Source organism: Nipponia nippon, unplaced genomic scaffold (assembly GCF_047370975.1).
Source record: "Nipponia nippon isolate SJK-2023a ecotype South Korea unplaced genomic scaffold, ASM4737097v1 scaffold_5, whole genome shotgun sequence".
Taxonomy (NCBI): domain Eukaryota; kingdom Metazoa; phylum Chordata; class Aves; order Pelecaniformes; family Threskiornithidae; genus Nipponia; species Nipponia nippon.
This window is the reverse complement of record NW_028262369.1, coordinates 66,249,173-66,270,835: the sequence shown is the minus strand read 5'-3', so window position 1 is coordinate 66,270,835 and position 21,663 is coordinate 66,249,173. Positions and strand designations below refer to the sequence as shown.

Genomic DNA, 21,663 nt, shown 5'->3' with positions numbered 1-21,663 from the left:
TTACTGATATTTACAGAAAAGAACTTTTGCAAAAAAATCGATGCAAATTTTATCAATGAAAAGTTTGAGTTGCAAAAAGAATATAATAAACAATTACAGCTTTTTAATGAGATTTTTCTTGGTCAGACATACCCCAGACATTTCCAGACATGACTAAGCTCCAAGATTCCCATTTCCAATTAACATATGCATGTTACCCAGTGAGCCCTTCCCCCCAAAGCCACTCAGCATGAGATTACGGCAGAATCTGATGGTCTTTAGCAGAATACTTGGCCAAACTCCAACTCCACCAGCCTTCATGCTTATTTTTATAGGCACAGCCTTCAGCTTTGCGCTCTGGTATGCAACCTAACACCCAAGTCCATTAAACTTTCCATCAAATACACATAAAATTGAACAACAGTTAATCAAGCTGTAGTCTGTTCTCTAACTGTTAGGAGTACTCTTATTGCCCTGTTTGCACCATGGCATGAAACTTAGCTAATATTCTTGAAGGGCTTACAGTGACCATGCCCAGGATGGTACAAGAGGACCATCAGGGGATCCAGACCTGAATTGTCTTGCAAGGGGAGCTCTTATGCACAGGACCTCAAATTTCAAAGGGGTAGATGGAGATGGCACTAGGATCTCCATTCAAACATTCAGCGTCAAACATAACTACTGTGAAAAGACTAGAAAAGACAAAAATTGTATTCTCTTCCAGTGGAATGAGCCCATTTATCTTGTCATCTTTGGCTACGGGGAGAGATTTGGCACTGTTCACTGATGGCTCGTCTCTCACATTTACCTATCAAGACTGGCTGGCTAACACAATTATGCAACGTCTGGCCAACTTTACAGCATTTTCAAAGCTATCCATGTTACAGGTCTCATTCCTCATGACAAACCCTTTTGAAGGTTATAACTGCAACTCCACTTTAAAACTAACATATGTAGCACAGACACAGCCGTCAGTCTACAGAAAACTGCTTAGAAACTGATGTTGAGTAAGCCCCGGTTTACTGCCGTGGAAACATTTCAATCCATTCATGTAGCTTCAGTTTGACTTAGTTTTTTAAACTTGGATTCAACTTTTGGTAATGCCTACAATGAAACACTGACATGAGGGGTGAACTTAACCCCACAACTGAGCCATGGAAGGACAAATCCATTCCTATTGCCCTCTGAAAGGATCCTGAGAGGTCAACTTGTGTAGCTTGTTAGAGCTGAAGAAATCTGCAGTCTTTGTTAAGCACCAACAGTAGCTCTTTAATAGCCCAAATTGGTTTCCCCAGGATAGCATGCAAACTACCGATTCTACATGGTAAAACAAACATTACTTCCAGATGTAACAAAGGCTTCATTGTGCTCATCTGAGTCTAAAACCAGAAATGCAAAGTGTAGTTTTCATGAGTGAGGTTTGGGGAGAAGAGAGTGGGTGGCAATAAGGAGAAGGGAGAAGAGTTTGCGCTTGAAAATTAACATGTGATTGTTACTGTGAGCACCGTTCCAACTCTTACTGTTTTAAAAGTTTTCTAAAATATACAACTGTAGCATGAAACTTGTAGGGCAGCAGAACTCAACTGATACTGAAAGGAGATATTATTCCTCAAGTGATTTGGTAAATAAAACCATGCAGCATCACAAACTAAGTAACTTGTATACTTGGTAGCAACATGCGGCACAGACATAAACATCTATTCTTTCCACCACTGATGTAGTGAATGTTTTAATACTTGCAAAGATCTGCAATATTTTGCCTTCATAGTGTGGATTCACAAACAATACTTCTAAGACGTTAAAAAAAATTTAAAAAATCACATGATCAAACAAACCTGGAGATAAAAAGGGTAAGTGATAGTGCAACAAACTACAGGGGAATGATTCGGGGGGGGGGGGGCGGGGCATGGAGGAACACCACCAAAAAAACCCAACACCACCAACAAAAAATCACCAGCAAAAAAATACTTCAGTTTTGGCAGTAGCTCATGCTTCTCAACAGAGCATGTTTAAGTATTAGGCTTTCCCACCTGCGAGGCGAAAGATCCTACAGTGCTAGAGAAAAGTGACACCTTGTATCACCTGCCAAAGCACATAATACAGCTAATTACATTGCACATCAGTGCCAGGCCCAGCCAAATCAACAACTAGGGGAAATACATACTTCTCTGTCACTGTCTCAAAGAACTGTGTGTTTGAACATGGTTGTCAGCTAGCATATAATAGCAGATAAAAATAAAACATATTACTCATTTGTTATTCAAACTGATTTCTTTCAAGAAAAAGCTATCTAGTCTAAATTAAGTAGAAACATGTAATTAAATTCTTTGTAATCCATAGTAGTTTACAGTAAAAAAAACCTTGAGAAATCCACTCCTGTATGACTTACAGCAGTCCTTCTTCAGAGACTGCGTAGTCTAAGGTACCCTCACAGAACAGGTTTCCATCCTCAATGCTTGGAATAAAACTTTCAAATATGACCCAAAGATTGTACAAGGTAGTACTGTCTTCTTCAACCTCTAGGCAAATAACTCCCTTTCCTTCTCTTCTCCTTCATATTTTCTTGAGGTAAAGTGGAATGAGATGATTCAGTATCACCCACTTTTACTGCAGGTATTAGGAATATAGAGTTAAACCTATAAAACTGATGTGAAACAGGTTAATTATACAAGCCACTGACTGGAAAAAGCTCTGAATCCCAGAAGAGGTAGCCACTGCGGTTGTTGAATATGGAGGACCTGCCAGAAGCAGGATGAGACAGCAGCAAAGAGGAGTCTGATATCTACCTGCCTGTATCAACATCTAAGGGTTATCAAGAGGGAACAGACTACATTTTCAAGGAACAAGGAAAATTTAAGACACAGATTTTTGGAAATGTAACTCTCAAAGGTATTGGGAGGATTTTTTAAACTATTGTGGAAGGAATCTTTCCACAAACACAGATCGTTTTGGATTCTACTCCAACAAGGTTTTAACGGATACTGAGAGTCCTTGTCTTACTTTAATTTTCCAGTTAATTTAAACTGTCAGTCCAAACTTAAGGACCAAACAGGCAGAGGTGATACAATGGTAGACAGGTACAACTGTATATTGCCAAGTAAATGCCTACAGAAAAGGCAACAGGCATAGCTGAGTAGGAAAACGACTCCAGAAGAAAGATGCGGCAGTCAATGAATAGCAGAGGTACAAAAGCACAGACTATAACTAAGGGATAGGAGCAGCAAACAAAAATAACACAGATCCTCCCATACTGGAGAATGGAAAGGAAAAAGTATAATGAAACCACAGAGGTTCAAATGCTTAGCAAGAGGGAAAAATATAGTCACACTAAAAACTAAAAGGAGGGGAGGGCTAAGCTATAATTAAGTACAGAACACATCTATTTGATTGTAATAAGCGGCAGACACAATTGCTTGCAGATCATAGCTATACTTTGGCTTAAACATTTCAGCTTTACTTACTTATCTTTTACCAGTGGTCTTGGAAAGTCTCTACAAATCATTAAGTTCACACAGCCTCAGCAGTACAACAGATACAATACTGTGCACATTTTAACAAAAATGGACTAAACAGAGATGAGGCAGGAAATGAAAGGCTTAACTGGAATCACAATTTGCCTCTTCATTCCCAGCCTGTGTTTCAACAGTCAGTTCACAGCATCTCTCCTATTGATCATCACTCAGACATTAATATGCCTGAAGATTTTGATTACTTCCACATATATCCAAGCTCATAGTTTCTAGTTTAAAACCCAACCATTCTAATAAACATAACTTTTTTGCAAATCAAAACCAGCAGGCAACATTTAAGCCAGCCCTAGCATATTCCAAGCATATACTGCTTCTACATCAACCTGCTCCAACATCCTGGAAGTGCATTATTTATAACTGCAACGTCCTCTGACAACAGGGGTATCAAAGTAATTGTCATCATCAGTTCTGGAACTGTTTTTTATGAAAATCAGAGGTCTACCACATTGTGCAACAGGGAAAAAGAAAAAGGAAAAATATCCCAGATGGAAAAGATCAAATGCAAACAATGCAGTACAGGAAAGACTACAGCACAAGTAAGGTTTAAAATATCCCTAATACAATAGATCATGTTCAGGCATTCAGTCTATGTGTATCCTTATAAATAAACACATATTTTAAGAATGACAACATAGCTTCTCATAGGATGTTATTTGTTAACATATACTCACATATACTTCATTGTGATCATAGCGCTTTTTCAGATTATTGATAAACGAATCTTCATCAAGTGGCTCTAAAAGAACCATATCTCCCACCCCTATCATGTTGTCCAAAAGTGACGTCTTGACCTCCATTTTGGCCATTTTCTCCTGCAAAGAAAGAAACGAGAAAAAAAACAAAGAGCAAAGTTAGCTCAAAATTATTCTAATTATTCACAGGCATTATCTAGTAACACTATTTAAGGAATACAAGTACAAGGAATACAACCCATCAAATGACACTGCTTTAAAATATTTTTCCAAGGAACATTCTCAAAGTCATTTTATCTATGAAGGTAGTCCACACAATTCCAAAAACTTAACTCCTAACAGTCAACATTGCCTTCTGATTCACTATACATTAAATATGAAACTGCAAGAAACAGGAATTAAGATTCCAGTGGGCACTACATCCAGATTTTCTGGATGACTTCAACAGTGTTCAAGTGTACACAAACCCAAGTTTTATCAAAAGCTTCATCAACATCTCCAGTGTATCAAATTAGAGTTTAAACTTGTCAATACCCTAACCTGAATTTCTTTCTCACCCTTACTTGCATTTCTCCAACCCCATCAACTTTTAAATGGAAACCAACTAAGTGAACTCAAGCAGAGACAAAACCCACCACACTATTATATCTTAGTTCATGAACCCGGTACTCCAGAGTGCTTATATTCCAGTACAGTACTGCTCTTGGTTACATGAGGCTACCAGATTACTTCATTTCCTAACCAGACTTATTTGGATTTATTTGTAATTTATTGCTTAAGAGAGCATTTTCATTGGGCAGCAACAATCCAGATGACAAGTGGAGACTCTGCATCTATGTAACTGGAGCAGCAAAAGGCAGAAGCTGGGCTTAAACAAGGGACCAGTAGCAAACAAAGTAACCAAGTCTGATAAACGAAGTAATTCCGGCAAGGAAGTCAAGGTCAGGCCAAAACTCCACACTAATTTGACAGCCCCAGCCTTTTATTCTTCCAATCCAAATGCTAGAGAAGATTAAACAAACTCCTCAAGAACTCCAGGCACACAGTTACTGCTTTCAGCTTTCATGACAAGACTGAAAAATGAACGTATTAGCAGTGGCGGCCCGCAAATGGGGAACCAGAGGTGAGAGAACAACTTTGCTGACAACACAAACCAAGAACCAACTACCGCACAGCTACAGCTCCACAAAACAACAGTTAAACTTCACCAGTCAGCTGTAACTTCTCAGCTATGAAATGCTATCAAGGCTGTCCTTGCTCCCCCTATCACTGCAGCATATTTTAATTCTAAATATCTTTTCTCATTTTTCAAAACGTCTTTGAACAGCTATTAGCTTGTACAATCAGCGTTAACTTGCCATAGTAGCTATCTACCAGATAACTAATTTAAAACAAGTGGAGCTTTTTATCTCTTGTTTCTGTCCACAGCCACTGCGTTACTACATGCTATTTGATTTTTGAGCAGTGAGTGACATTTGAGGGATGTCCGATCAAGACTTAAGTCGCGTTTGATGTTTTTCCAAATTCAACGAAGAGACACGCAGCTCCACAGGCAGCTAACGCAAGTGATACAACAAGATCCCCAAAACCTGAACCAAGCCTGGGAATTACTGGAAATTCACATGGAAATGCAAAAACAGTGCTGAACTATAGTAACCAACCAAAGCTGAGTCAACTCTGCTAAACAAACAAAAGAGCATTTATTTTAAACAAAAACACTGGACAAATATTTTTGTAGAGAAAGATACTTTTATTCTTAAAAAGTTCACCTCTCTGGTATCACCAAAAAAATTTTAAATATTCACAAAATCTTTTCAGATTCACTTCAACTTCTGCATCCCATTAAGACAAATTCTTTGAACTACCAGTCTTGTTTCAATGACTTAATTACTTTCCATACATCAACTAATGCTCAAATAATTTTTGAAGGCTGGAAAAAAAAAGTAGTCCTTCTTAAGTATGGAACTTATTAAATATTGGGTTTGTAGCCAAAAAAAAAAAAGCCAATATAAAAATCCTAATATGGGCAATTTCAACCTAAAATTTAAGTTCTAAGTAGTATACCTCATCTACCATTGTGAAATTACATACCACCTACCACACTTCATGCATCACTGCTCGGGAATTTCAAGACCAAGAGCAGCCAAACCCATCAAGAACATTCATGTATTCCCAAGCTCAGAGGCACGTTTTGCAGAAGAGGTGCACAAAGACACCATACCTACTACTAAAAGCTGGATCAGAAAGTTGTATACAGGTATTAATTTATCAATACATTTGAAAAGTTCAATTTTATGGGGAAAGGTTAATTTTCAGCTTGTTTTTTTCCCACAATAATTTAACATCATACTATGGTTAAAATATTTCCTTTAACTTGAGAGCTAGGAAATATTAGAAACATAGGTGATGAAAAAATTGGACAATATGCCTAGATATCTAGTTTAACACTGAATTCCCAAAATCATTTGCAATAGCTTAGCCTTTGCAAAATATTGTTAAAGATTACCTCATACACTGATGTATGCATCAAGAATATTCTGCCATACCAATGTTGTTAAGACCCCACTTTGGTGGAATCCAGTCATAATCCCTGCTCTGGTTTAGCTAACGACAAAGGAAAAACTGGCAAGCTTGTGGGATAATTTGGTTGCCTATCTGAGGTAACAAGTGGGAAAAAAAACACTGTTAAGAAAAGCCAACAATGTTTAAACATACATTAAACACTTAGATTTAATCTATAATTGAATTTAATCCACTAGAAGAACTTATTAGATCAATATATACAGCACTTTCAAAATACCAAATACTAATTTTAAAAATAGCTTTTAAAAAAAACTCAAAAATCAGCACACTACACAAAAAAAAAAAATTAATCAAACCCTTGCTACATTGCAAGACTAAACTTCAGTCAAGATTTTTAGCAATATGTCACTAAGCTCAGAAACTCAATCCAAATCCTTGTCCAAGTATTTGTATTTGCCATATATTCAAAGATGCCTTGCAGCTGGAAATCTTTTCCTATTAGTGCCGGTGACAGCGTGCTCACCACAATCTGGAGAACAGTACATAGAAGTAAGTGACTTCTTTCTACCTGTATATGTATTCACGAAGGTTTCTCAAGAACCATTTTCAAGAACCAGAACTATGAGAGGGACAGGACCAAAACACGCTCCCAGTGTCTGAGAGATCAGTAATGAACGAAACCACAGCTGTGCTGGTGAGAGAGCACCAGCAAACAGGAAATGAGGTCAGAGGAACGAACCAGAATGGGTTGTGTCCTTCAAAAGAAGGACACCTTTAGTTGTTTTCAAACAAAGATTGCTGGAATGGGGCAAGGTGGACGGAGGTACTGCTCTGAGGCTCTATTTGAACCGTGCTGTAATTTCATTCTGGAAATTCAATAAAAAATAACCTAAAAATATAAGCAGCACCCCCGCGATTTACCTAATACTTTGCTTTTGTAACTGCAGCATCTCATTCTGTTGACATCAAGAAAAACAATGGTGTTGTATAAAAATTACAGCTGCAAATTATTAATATACCAACAAATTATCTCAGAAAAAAACCCAAAATTCTTCTAAGGCTTGCAGTCTGCAAATCAGATTCTTCCTCAAACATTCCCTGATCTCTCCCACACCCACTTGCCACTTGAGTCTCCTCCCAAATTTACCTTTCTTATCCCTAAAGCAAACATCAGCAGCATTTCAGAACATCTCCCTTTTCTCTAGTCATTTGTCAAAGCTGTTCTTCCTCACTTTGGTCTCCTATCTAGGCCTTAATTCAACAGAAAGAGAACACTTTCAACACGTTTCCATTCTCAGAAAAATAAAAAAGATTATTCAGTAATCCTTCACAGCTTGGTCTGTCTTATGTTGGACAACATGCTCGGGAGGAGAAGCGCTGGGCAGGCTACGTCTGTAAAATGCTTTTATCCACACGCTCCCACGTTACACATGGCCTTTTCAAACATAGACTATTGTATCTACTACTTGCAATGCCTGGGATTGCCATCCAGCTAGGCCAGTTGAATCTAAATCATTCTTGTCCCTTTTGGCTGCCAGGATGGCAAATTAAAAATTACGCTATTCCACAGCCACAGTAGCCCTATCATCAACCAATCTGAAACGAGAGCTAATGAAAACTATAAATAGAAGATGATACAGGGAACAGGCAAAACCCCAAAAGCCTTGTACAATTAAGTTCACACATCCTCCAAGGGGGAAATGAAGCGATACCCCGTTATTAGAATACAGCATGTTATGGAATTGTTCAAGGTTTTCCACATCACCCTCATACAGTAAAACAGCAACATTTGTCAGCAGCTTCCTACAGTCCTTACCACACATTTGCATTTGCTCTACTGGAATTATCACTGGCTGCAGAGGCAGCTTGTTTTTCTTCTTTTGTGGCATTGTAGCAAAAGGACAATTTCCTTACCATCAAAACTGTCACAACAGATACACTCACATATGCTTCAAGCTCTGACTATTAAAAAAAAAAAAAAAAAAAAGCCTTTGGTTTCACTACCACCAACTCACTGTAGGAACTAACCACCTTTTTCTTTCATAAGAGTTAACAGGAACAACCTGCAACATCAGTAATTCAATAGCAGAGTTCGAGCTGATTTCATGTTCCAGGTCTGATCCTGAGCTCTCGTCAGGCTGTAATTATGCTTGCCCACTCGCTCCCTTTTTTCTCTGGCAGGGAGCAATCGGCCCACACAGAGCAGAGATGCTGACAGGCCGCTGCTGCAAAAAACGGCTAGGGCCACAGTGTCGTTACCTGAACAAAACAAAACCAAAAGGGACTACAGCCATCTTGTACTACTCATGGCAAGCGTAAGCACCAATTTAGCAAGAGGCAGGATTTAAGTTTATCCTGTTCTGCTGCCTAACAAACCCCACGTATCTCTGACCTCTGACTGATGCTCAGAAGTTGCAAGTTCATTGGAAACACCTTGTGCCTGTTCACCAGGTAAACTGAGGCAGGCTCTGAAGATGAACTATTGTAGTGCCCTCTTCACTCAAAGCTAGATTTCCCGACATCAGCATGCAGGAAAACGATACCATCCAAAGAAAATAGTTGTTTTGTCTCCAGATCCCCTAGCTTTTTACACTCTGGATGCTGCAGGGGATCTGTGCACACAGCATCTGCTGCCTGGCCACTGTCTGCTAGGAAAACCTGCACCCTCCCACCCAGCTGCGACTGCTCACAGGTGTTGCTCTGTCACCATCAACGTGCTGAAGAAAAAAGCATGCACAAGATGTTGCAGCCCACGATTTCTTCCTGCACGAAAATGGACTTGAAAAACCTGACAGACAGATTGCAGGAATGTTAACAGATATCGCAACAGCAGTAAAAGCACACTTTAAAAGCTAAAATGCTTCCTCTGATTCTCCATCTTTCCTTTTGGTTTGGCCAATGTCTGAATACCTTCTGAATTCCTTTTCCTCCCACAGTCCTACTGAACAAATCAGCCTTTTCCAAACTGAAAAAGTTTATAACTTGGGGCTTTTGAATTAGCTAATGTTTCTCACATCTTACCTAGCAAGCAAGAGCTATTATTTGAAAGCTTTGTGCAACTTCTCTTTATTTTCTGTAGCCATTGAACATTATGCATGTGTACCAGATTCCTTGAGTAGTTAACAACAAACAGCTCCAGTAAATTACAAAAGCAAAACGCAGCATGACAGGGTATATTTGTATTAGGACTGCAGGAATGTTTGCATTCAGCATCAGCTAAATGAAAACGGCTCTTTAGCAACATCAGATTAGGACAGAGTTGCGCGCCAGTGACCGCAATTTAGATGACAGAAGATTTGCCCAGGAGAATTCCATAGGAGGAATGAATGCTCCACTGGCTCCTGCTACCAAACGCCACGCATTTAGCTAAAGATTGGGCAATTTTCAAGAAAGAAACAGGCCACTTAAAGTACCGCTGAACAAACAGCTGCAGCCACGTGAAGCAATATCATCTTTTAGTAGTTTAACAACGGAGGCTTAACTGCAGTTTAGAAAAACTGACAGTGTAATAATTAGAGTTCATTAGGAAAAGTACAACATGTTCACTGGGACATGATCTCCCACTGACATAAACGGTGGCTGAAACTTTCTTCACTAACAGGACTCGGGTCCCTTATAAATGCAGAGGGGAGAGGCTTCATTGTTGCTGCTGGAGTTCTTTGTCGTTTGTTGGGGGGGTATTGTTGGGGTTTTTTTTTGTTTTGTTGAGGGTTTTGGGTGTTTTTTTATTTTTACATCCGCTTAGTTACAATCTACATTAAGCAGTAATTAATTGTTGCCAATCCCCCAAAAGTGAGAGAGATGCCTCTTTCGTGCCTCAGTTCACACCCTTCATCACAAGACTACGCACCACACTCACATCACGTAAAATGTGCACAGTACCTCACCGCAAAAACAAAAAAACCTGAGCCATGTATGCAGAAGATACAGCTTTGCCCTTCTATGAGTCTGTGATTCCCTAATAAAAGACTAATTCACGAGCCTGGAGGAAGGAGTGAGGAGCTGTGTTTGCATTTCTCTAAGGCTACTTTCTGTCACTTTTGCATACTAGTTTGAATAACACTAGCATGGACACTACCTGCTGTAAGAGACCCTGGGGTACAACTATTCTACTCTTTCTACATTATACTCCCAGCACTACAGGTTTTCAAATTACTTCTAATAATTTTTTGCAACCACAATGCAATAACTGCCACCAGTAATTGCACTCAAGGTTGACCTATTTCCTAAGTCAACTTGCAGCCTCACTTTAACTCATCTGGGTCGGTCATACAGTCACACTGGGTTTTGGGAAAAACGTTTGGGCCTTCAACATCGCTAAGGCACCCTTCTTTAGCACCTGCTAAAATACAGTCTTAAAACAATCAAAAGATGTTTGGTGCTCCATTTTTACCCTTCAAAAGTTCCTTTACATTTTGGATTATATTGACAGGTTTGAAAATTATAGGTGTGGAGTAGCCTTCTCCATAAACATTATTCCTGAGCCTGAATTTTTTTTTCTTTTTTTTTTTTTTTTAACTATTTCTATTTGACAGGGAGAACACCTTGGGCATTTTCAATACATAATGCATCTGGAAATAGGTCTTCACTAACAAGGCTATTTGCAGTCCAAAATTCTGGTTAAATTCCCACTGACTTCAGCAGAAACAAGATCCATAGTGGTTTCTTACATTTAGGCTTTTCTTAGTCATTGTCTAACCACAGTTTTATAATCATTCCAGGTCCACATCTACAGAAAGGGATAACATATTCAGGAATAGAGGGGTCTCTTTTTGGCCCATACCTTGCTAAGATTCTCTTATATCTTTTTCAAAATAAGGAGCAAAACGTGACTGCAAAACCAAAAGTTGCCAAAGGTCCCGCCTTCTTCCCCTAAACCAAAGACTAGATTTCAGAATAACAGTGTTCTTTGGACAATGTGATTTTTTTAAAGTTGTCAGTACAGAACACGAACACAAAGAAAACACCCTCATTCTTTTAAAAAATATCCACAAAAATTAGCTTTTACTACTGGATATCTGAACTCCACTAAGTAGGGGGTGCCCTTTTAAACTGATTATCTTCACCTTTCAAGCTTCCGCTTAAAGTTTTCTGCCAATTTTTTGGGATCCTGCCCGATCCAAAGGTTACGTTTGCATAGCTGTTGCAGAACAGGGGCACGAAAACCAAGGTAGCGCTTATTTATTTTGGGGGATCTTCTTTGTTTGTTGTATGCGACACACCAGTAGCTTGCTACCATACCAGAGCTTGCGTTCAAAAGATCCTCCGGTAGCAGATCCACACAAAATACTACTTAAAAACAACCAGCCCTGACAAAGTCAAAACATTTCTTCCAACTGAGGTTTCACTCCTTTGGAAGCGATCCAGCAATCGACTGTAACCTATAGTTTTCATTTATACTTTTATTGTAATAAGGTTTTTACCTTCCCTTCCACACAAGTGCACAGCAGAGAGCAAGCCTTGCTTTCCTCCAGTCGGCACATGAATCACACACCCCCGATACAGACAAAAGAAATCTACTTGTGGTGGGGCAACTGGCGTGAACACAAATTACGTCATGTCAGTAGGGTGGATATCAAGAGATATCTTAATACTACAGGGTTAAAATACCAAGAGTACATGCTAATCTTCTCCTCAAATGCTTGTGTGCGTTCCCTCTTAAGCAGCCTGTGATAAGCCTCGAAGACACGCAGAATATGAAATAACAGAACAGGTAACACCGCAGCTTCATTCAGCTGCCAAGAGCAGAAGGAAAAATCAGCCACAGAAAATCATCACGGCAGTCACTGAACCAAACTTAAAACTGGGCACGGACAAACACAACGCTAATCAGGAGCTTCAGGAAATCCAGATCCCGGAAGAGGCGATGGTACTCCTATCTACCCACCACCAAACCACCCATGATAACTAAGCGTCCCTGGAGTTCCTAGAGCAGCTGGCAGACACCATCACACTCACAGTTACCCACAGAGTAAGGTCCAAGTTTCCATGCACCCATATTCCCTTCCAAGCACTAAAAGTCTGAGTAAAGCTAAAATTTACATGGCTGAAAGCTCTGTGTATTGCCACACCATTCACTTTCCTATTCAATTTAAGAAGAAAAAGAAACCACCCAAACACCACCCCAAAGATCTTAGTCTTGCCTGTTGCAATTTCGGCCTCCTGGAAACCTCACCTGACAGGCTCCTTGTAATATTCGTAAACAATATTTGGAATGTTTTTAACCTAATATTTTATAAAAATAAGACGAATTAGGCTAGCTGTACCCATCTTGGTCAATGTGTCTACTCTGTCACACATGCCTAATGTTGAATTTCATTCAAAGGAGAGAGGAGTAAAGTACAACAGAATAGGTAATCTTCTACATGTTGGCAAAAGCAGGCAGGAGAGGGAAGCATAAGCGTCCCATCAGAGACGGGGGCTGCAAGGAGGACAAACACCTTGCTGAGTACCACTGAGCCATTGCAGAAGCGTTTCACAAGACTCCCTAGCTGCAGAAAAGCTTCAAATGGAAATCATTGCTTCTTTGCAAGTTAATCTGTCACAAGAGGAAAAACCTGCAGGAAGCCAGACTCAATTAGTCCCATTTCTCCCAGGACTAGCTGCCAAGGTAACAGAACATTGCAAGGTTTCACCCTATAACTTGCCATCACTGTCTATTCTGCACATCAATTTCTCTTCAGCCAAACACTGCTATTTTTAATGAAAAGCAGGGGGGAAGAAAATAAAAAAAAAAAAATTGGATGCAAGTAGTGCAGGAAGAGGAAGGAATATTTCCCTAAATCCAAGCTAAAAAAGCATCTATTTAAGGGCAGAGGAAGCTTAGACACATTACGTGTACTGTTAGACGTGTTTCCTTGTCTCAAGTGTTAAACAATATCCACAGTTTTGTCATTTTCATTCTCAACAGTCATTTTCAGTAAGACACCTGGAATCACAGGATAAAAGTAATCCATTTTTAAATCAAGGTATCTCCAGCTATTCCTGTGTATTTCTTATCAAGAGATATCTCAGACAATGGGGGCAGTTCAAGAAGCTGCATTTCAACAGACAGTAATCACTCTTGTCCAGACAGCCGTGAAGTTAGAAGCCAGCACATAGTGTTTTTATTAACATCTAGCATGACAAACAAAGGCATTTCCGAACGAAATGTAACACTTTGCAGATTTAGAGAAGGACACTTCCCTAAAACACCAATAGAAAGCACCTCCCTCCCACAGAAGGAAAACAGCCGGTCCCATGGCAGAGAAACTCAACATATACCCACAGGTACTGAGTTTTCCCTTGCTTTGTTTCAGCGAGAACGATCATCTGGCAGTTTTAGGAAGCAAAAAAGATCTATTCACATGGGATACATGCAAGCTTCCCCTGTGGCAGAAATCTGTTAACAAGGTACGAGGAGCTCCAGCTCTACCCTTGCTTGCCAAAAGATTTTCCAGGGTTTCTCCTGAAGTGAACTTTGTTTAACGCAGCCTTGCGCTCTTTGATCATTGAAGGTAATCTCCAGAGCCCTTTTAACTCCCGCAGCCTGACAGTCTGCGAACTGAACAATGGCAATAGTAGCTATATCTGTTCTGCATGTTTGAGGCCGGTGCCAAAACCACTGTATCATGCAATCACGACTACTATACTGCACTACTCCACAGTGTGATTTTTCAGCCTTCTAATGTTTCATGAGAGAGAGTTCCTACAGAGGGCCTCATTTCTAGCCTAAATCTATTCATGGTCAGCTAATATCCACTCCTTGCTTGAGCAAATGCTATAGGGGTTTTTTTTGTTTTGAATTTAAATATGTTTTCTTCCTCTCAGGAAAATATTTAGAGAGGATCTTCTCACGGTCCTCACTCTGAATAAAGCATAGCCAGGATTGCTCATTTTCCTCTCAGCATCTTCTCCATCCCCCTGATCATCCCACTAGCCCTTCCCGCTCCCACTCCTATTTGAGCCCATCTTTGCTGAGCACGGTTAACCAAGGCTGTACAGAGGATTCCTGGTACGTTGTGGCAGTGATATTTCCTCACCATGACCAGGAATATTCCTTCCAAGAGAGGGGGATTCATTTCCACCCTCCTCACTACTCTTTTTTCCTTCTCCGAAGTTTCACCTGGAATCAGCATTTCCCTAGCTTACCCTGTGTGACTAAGCTCAACTGCTCCGTCGGTCACAGACCCACTCTCACAGGTAAAAACTAGGAAGGGTCTACAGACACTCAGCACCCAATTGGTTACTGGTTTAGCTGTAAGATTTAACTTGCTTAGCTTGTAGGTTTAACTACTCCCCAAAACGATCTGCCTCTCAACTCCTACCATCTTCCTTCTGACCTTTCTCCAAGCCTCTCTTGATGAGAAGGGAGAGCAGCTGGTATTTCTGCTGCACGTTAGACATCCCAGGTATTCCTTCTTTCACATCTGAGCATGAGCCCCACTAGAAAAAGCTTTTTTCTCTGCCCTCAAACAAGAAGCTCTAGCAAAGCTACTTGGCGGACGGTTAACTGGTCCCTGGAGTCCCAGAAAAAATGGCACCTCTTCATCTCTCAGCCAGCGTCGCCAGCGCCTCTCTGTTAAGCTGCTTATTTGCTCCCACAGAGGAACAATGGAAAGGATTAATACCAATTTCACTCCCTTCAACAGCTCTCCTAAAAGCAGAACTAACTTCTCATTACAGTGCCATCCAAACAGTCCTCATGCAATAAGGACTTCAAGGGTACCTCTTTGATCTAAAAGGACACCATTAACTGTCCTACAAATTGTTTTAACACAAAGGCATTGAAATACAGAGAGTAGGTGCAACTTCCTTTGCTCGTTCTTTCCCAAGATACAGAATTCAACATCTAGTAGCTTCCTTGTTTCATTTCTGAGGTGCGGGTTTTTCAAAGGTCAGTGGAAAAGTTAAAGCACAGTATCAGGACATTACATATGCTCTATTGTGCACAAAAACTGGTTACCTTAAGGTCAAGCCTTTACAAAGACATTCAAACACCACTGTGCTCTTGCAGACATGAGGAAGAGCAAACTCCATAAAGAAAATGCATATAAAAGAGCAGAAACATTTCAGGACGCGAGTTCTCTGTACCTGTTTTTATTTCCATTGTAGTAAGTCCTGCTGTTTAAATCATTCTTATTTCTAATTCAAAGTACCCCCAGCAGCACTTTAGAGCATACAAACTATGAAAATTATGGAAAATTACAGAAAAAGGAGCAGAGAGAGAAAAGCAAGAGAGCTTGCATACAGAGCATATTTGTGAGCCCAGGAAACTTGTACCAATGCTGACCAGGCTGTGGTCGCAAACTTTTAAAAATTGCTTTCTGCTGACAGTAGGGAAAAATGAGTCTCTCCTTGTTGCCTGTATTTAGAAAATAAAGAAAACTACAGCAAGCAATTCTGATATTACAGTACCCACCAACCTTTCTGTTACTCAGCACCTATTCCTCATAATTATCTCCTTTTTTTCTCCTTCCTATATGCTTTTTCTTTCTTCCTGCTATCTTTGCTTTTCATGGTCCTCTTGCCCAACAGCGTAAGGATTTCTGCTAATGTAAGACTCTCGTAAGGACTGCTTCTGCCTCTACAAGAGAGGGAGAACAAGGCAAAGTTTATGAACATCATTAGCACACCCACACCAAAGCAATTCAGAGGCAGCACTGCACAAAGTCAGGGACAAAGCAATTACCTAAAGCCCAAGATACACCCACTCCCCACCCCTGCAAAGGAGAAGACCTTTGTGGCCGTAAATGTTTCTCACCCTCATTCCTTGGGACTCTGGATATTTAGATTCCTTATCTTGGGCCTTCAGCTTGTTTGCTGAAACGCTAAGTCTGGCTGCTTCGGCTAGAAGCCACTTCTTGATTGCTTTCATCCCAAAGGCTCGAGAATTAGTGTCCGTGTACATGCGTGTGCACAGGTTTTCCCCTGGAGAGAAAGGATGCTGCTCTTGCCTCCGGGGTCCATTACTCCTGCTATGCTGTCTGCACAGAATGATTCCCCAACCAGTTTGCATCCGAGAAGCAGACTTCATAAGTCTACTTCATCTCTGAAACCCTATTTTGAAACTTCAGTCTCTCTCATTGAAACACCTTCATCACCACAGTGACTTTGCTAGCGGAATTAAAATATAGCAAGAAATGGCCACAAGTTTACTTGCTGATACCATATGGGAAATTTCCCAGTAACAAGGAGTTGGGAGAGACAAAAAGATTACATGTCTGCATGGTTTTCTCCAAAAGCTATGCCACTAGCTCTTCGCATGCAAAATGACAATTTGGATGGTTCTAGCTCTGGGGCTGGATGATACATTAGTCTAAAACCTTGAGTCTGCAGGCAACTCCAAACACTCTGCAGTTACTTAAAGGTAAGCGAAAGGTGAGATAAACTGCTTGGTTTTACAAGTTTCTTCAAATACAGAGCAAAGGATCAAGAACGGCAGGAGTCACTGAAAATGGCCATGCATACCACAAAAGCACACTCCAGCTCTGCTGAAAGAAGAGCCTGCCACAGGCCAGGCTGGTCCCTGAGGATCAAGTCACACATTTCACAGTTACCCGCCTCCCAGATACAGCACATGATTGCAACAAGCATGGTATGCCAGTGGCTTCGGGAGGACAGGGGACAGGCACCAGAGGCAAGTTAAGAAGTAGAGGCTACTTGGTTAGAGAAAAAACAGCTTGGCAGGAGACCAAAGACAGAAATGATGAGGAAGTGTGGAAAAGAGTTAATGTCCCTACTGAGGTATGGAAGCTGGGAACCCCAGAGGGAGTTACAGGAAGATTTCCTTTATTTGCTCAGTGAGCAGAGGTACTTCTCCTATTCAAAGGGAGAAACACCTACTGTACTTCTTTCCGAAGTTTTTATACATGTAAAAGCACATGGAAAGGTTTCAAGACCCTCACCTTTCTCTTCCCCCATCACTCTCCCCCAAGACGGGGCTTAAGTCCAACAGCAAAAAAGAGGAGATCCTGGTCTCCACGCTCGTTCCAGACACCAAAATCTGGAGTCATAAAAACCAAAAGAGCAAAGCCTTCACAATCTACGAGCAAAGTGGGGCACGACTGTAAAGGGCAAATGTTTTGAGACTAATGCTCAAACCCACTATGAAAGATTCACAAAAAGACCCTTGTTGCAGTTCCAGTATTCTCTTTAACAGCTACTCCGCAGCATGCGACAAAGAGTTGCAACCCTTTCCACTACCACATCAAGCGCAAAATAAAAAAAAAAAAAAATCTTTATTTTTACTTTTTTTTTTCTCCATTCTAGGAACTGCAAAACAAAAGAAAATTAATGTTATTCTTTACTGCTTCTTTATGACAAAGCATGCCTTGATGTTAGTTTATACACCAGAAATCAAGCTCTGGTTTCCTTCTTTTTGGAGGATATGAATGGAGAGGTTACATAAGGGTGTAATAGGAGCTGTTACTTCCTTTCCCAGTTGAAGAGAAAAAGCTGTGGATCAGGTTACAGACTCAAGGGCTGGTCATCACTACTGCAGCCTTCCTAAATTTTTCGCCAGTAGTCCCCCAGCGAACAGGAAAAGCTACTTAGATACCTTTTATTTCAAAGAAGGCTCTGAGAATTCAAAAGGCTAAGTACATAGCTATTGGGGGGGGGGGGGGGGGGGGAAGCCTTTATTTTTGCCTTTCATCAAACTCAGGAAATTCCCTAAGCTTGACGCGTACAATCACTCAAGTCACCATTTTCCATTTCAGTTTATTCTTCATTAGCACAATAAAAAGGATGAATGAAATATAAGATTTATAGGATGGTCTGACACGTGAGCTGCACTAAATAAGCTTAGTACACCAACTAAGCGCTTAACTTTGGCCTGTATGTTAGCATTTGTCCCAGCTCTGACCACATAGGGCAAGCAAAAGGAGGAAACGCAGTGTCCAGATGGGCCTGCATGAGCACTAAGCTGTTCTCCAAACCGTCCCACTTGCGCTTTCTTCACCTTCGTCTCCGATTCCCAAGCCACTGCTATTACTGCTGCCGAAGGAAGATGAGATCAGACTCCAGCACGAGGAATTTCTGTTCCCACAGAGCTCAGAGAAACCGGATGATCTCAGAGGATCATGTGAAGCAAGTCCATGACACTTCCATGAGGCAGAGTACCTCCAGCATATTGCCAGCAGTTTCTTAAGAGTGCACAGTGGGAAAAATTAATGGCTTTGCTTATGTTTCCAATTTCTCTCTCCCACTTCCTTCTCTCATTTGCCAGACTTTTATTTTCCCTTCCCCCAGAAGAACTAGTAGGCTTGCAATGTACGTTTGCCCTTCTAAAGGGAATTACATCAAGTCTTGCACAACGTTTGAAAGGGCTAACACGTAGCTAAGCTAAACTACCGTCCCCTGGCATCGTTTCCTCACGGAGTTCCTCCCCACAGATGTGATTTAACAAGGTCTCTTACAAAAAAAGGAAAGAAAAAAGGCAAGTTTCTGTGATCTAAGATGCTTTCATGGTTCTTTCACCTTCACCTTATGGAGCACTCAATCTGTTTGTGGGGCCCATATGGAGCCAGAAGCTTTTAAGATGTCCATCAAATACGCCACATAACACCACATTGGTGTTTTCAGAATCGTGCTCTTTCCTAAGGACAGGGGGACCTTGTGGTATCCTAATACGCCAGTAATTGCTAGACGACGGTAAACACCGACATGAGCAGTGACGGCTGTAGGTTACTCTGGGAATAACGGGAATGCTACAACTATTACACCTTCACAGAGAATCAAGCCAGAGGCAGCACGTTGCATTAAGCACTAAATTAAAGCGCTGAATTAAAGCTCTTAAACTCAGGCCTGGGACAACTGGAAAGAAAAACACATGAGGAGAAGAACATCGTTACCTTTAATATGTTTAAAAGCGGCCAAGCACTGAACTCGACTTTAACAGATGGGTCGGACTATTTCTGGTCCCTAACACTGTGCACTTTTGGGGAAAGCCTTGTTTTTGACATAGGGCTTGACAAAGTGATGATTCATCCAGGGAAGCATGGGCAGCTTGTTACCAGCCTTAATTCACAATTAACAATAGGACAGCCAGATAGGGGAAACTCATGATTCAACATAAAAATTGCAGAGTCAGCTATTTTACCTGACCTTTCAATTTCCAGTGGTAATTTCTAATCTGGATGTACTTTAAATAGTTTCTCCAACATACATTTTAAGAGTAGTTAGCTTTTATTTCATTACTGTTACGTTTGTCCTTGAGGATAATGATCCTGATTAAATACATAGCAATTGACTTAATCACGTCGTCTGAAATGGCAAAGGTTTAAATTACTCGAAAAAGCAAATAGCGAGCACGCACACAGACGGACGTGCACATAGGTACCGCGGGCAAGGCAAGCGCGCACCGCACCTATGCACGTCGCGACTGCACCGCCAGCCCCGCTGCCGGCAGGCCCTGCTGGGATGGCCGTTGCTTTGCACAGGGGAGTCTGGCCACTCCGAGGAACAAAGGGATGCCCTTCCCAAAACGCAGCGGCAGCAGATGTCCTACACCGAATCCCGGCGGCCTCGGCCTCCACGGGCGCAGACAGACGGTCTTGGTTGGGAGGCCACAGCAAGCCGCCTCCTCAAGCAAGCTCTTCGGGACAACGACCCTGCCCTGGAAAGCCCTTCCCTAAGCCTCTTCTCCAAAAGTTACCCGACAGCTGGATTTATCACCCCACTCCAAGTTACCGACACTCTTCCCACGGTCCTCCCCTCTCCCCATACCCGAACCCGCTCTTTTGAATTAAGCGAAGCCGCGCACACACGGTAATTATTTCAGACAAGAAGAAACAGATGCCACGGTCTCTTTCCAGAAAAAGCACACACACATTCTTATTTTAAAGGGTAAGATCCGGACCAGCTCTGCGTGTGTGCGCACCAGCATTCATGCCTAACTTAAGCTGCCTAAAGCCCACAACCATCGACCAGATGCTAAGGAAAGCCACAACGCCCGTAAATCGTCCCAAAGCCGCAGCTGTGCCCCGGGATGGGACGCCCGGGAGGCGCCGGGGTCCCCGTGCTCGGCACCCGGACCCCGGCACCGCCGCTCCCGTCTCCCAAAGGACCCGGCGCCGACCCCGAGCCCCCCCCACCCTCACCCCAAGCCTCTGAGGCCCCGGCCCCGGCCCCGACCCCATCCCCGCGGCGGGTCCCGTCCCGTCCCGTTCCGTCCCGCCGGGCTGCCGGTGCCGGAGCGCCGGGCTCCGCGCCCCGCCGCCCCCCAGTCCCGCACAACAAAGGGAGCCGGTGCGGGGGCCGGTGGCGGCCGTGCGGGCAGGGGACATCCCGGGGGGAGCCGTACCTCTGCCGCCGAAGGGCCCTGCCCGCCGTCCCGCGGCAGCCCGACGCCTCCCGCCCCGAGCCGGCGGCGGACACTGCCCCGCCGGAGCCGCGGCGGAGCGGGGCGCAGCCCCGGCCCCTCCCCGCCCGCGCCTGCGAGGGGCGGAGGCGCCACCGCCCGCCGGCCCCCGCCCGGCCCCGGCCCCCACCGGCCCCGGCCCCGCAGCGCCGCCCGGCGGGCGCCGCTCCCCGCGCCCGGGGGTCCCGGCCCGCCCCGCCCCGCCCCGCCCCGCCGCAGCCCGCCTCCAGCGGCGGCCGGGCCCCGGCCTCGCCCGGCGCCACGGCGGGTCCCGCGGGTCAGCCCGCAGGGGCCGAGCCGGGGCAGGGGCTGCCAGCCGGAGCCCTCCTCGCCCCATCTCCCCCGTGGGCTGCAAAGGGCGGGTTCACCCGTCCTGTTTGTCGGACGACTCAAACCTGTAAGCAGCTGCAGTTCTCCAGGTCTACCTTGGTATCAGGTTTTTTTTCCCCTGTAGTTCACCTTTCGTCTTCAAAAACCAAACAAAAAGAGAGACTGACCTATTTTAGCATGAAACCCGACATCCCCGACTGGATTTCTCCAATAATGTTTTCAGCACCTCCTCAAAACATACCAGAATTTTAAATGTGAGCACCCGAAA

At 42.7% G+C, this 21,663-nt stretch overlaps 1 protein-coding gene across 3 annotated transcripts in view; it reads right to left on the bottom strand.

Annotated features, from left to right (window-relative positions):
* The window catches only part of MYO1B (myosin IB), a 114,702-nt gene extending 93,576 nt beyond the window's left edge, over positions 1-21,126 (bottom strand). For all 3 annotated transcript variants that reach the window (XM_087732574.1, XM_087732575.1, XM_087732576.1), the window contains exons 1-2: positions 21,009-21,126; positions 4,181-4,321 (exon numbers count right to left, since the gene is read on the bottom strand). In XM_087732574.1, the coding sequence (XP_087588700.1) occupies positions 4,181-4,315 (135 nt within the window). In that variant the 5' untranslated portion in view covers positions 4,316-4,321; positions 21,009-21,126. The remainder of the gene's footprint in view (positions 1-4,180; positions 4,322-21,008) is intronic.
* Between the last annotated feature and the right edge of the window lie 537 nt (positions 21,127-21,663).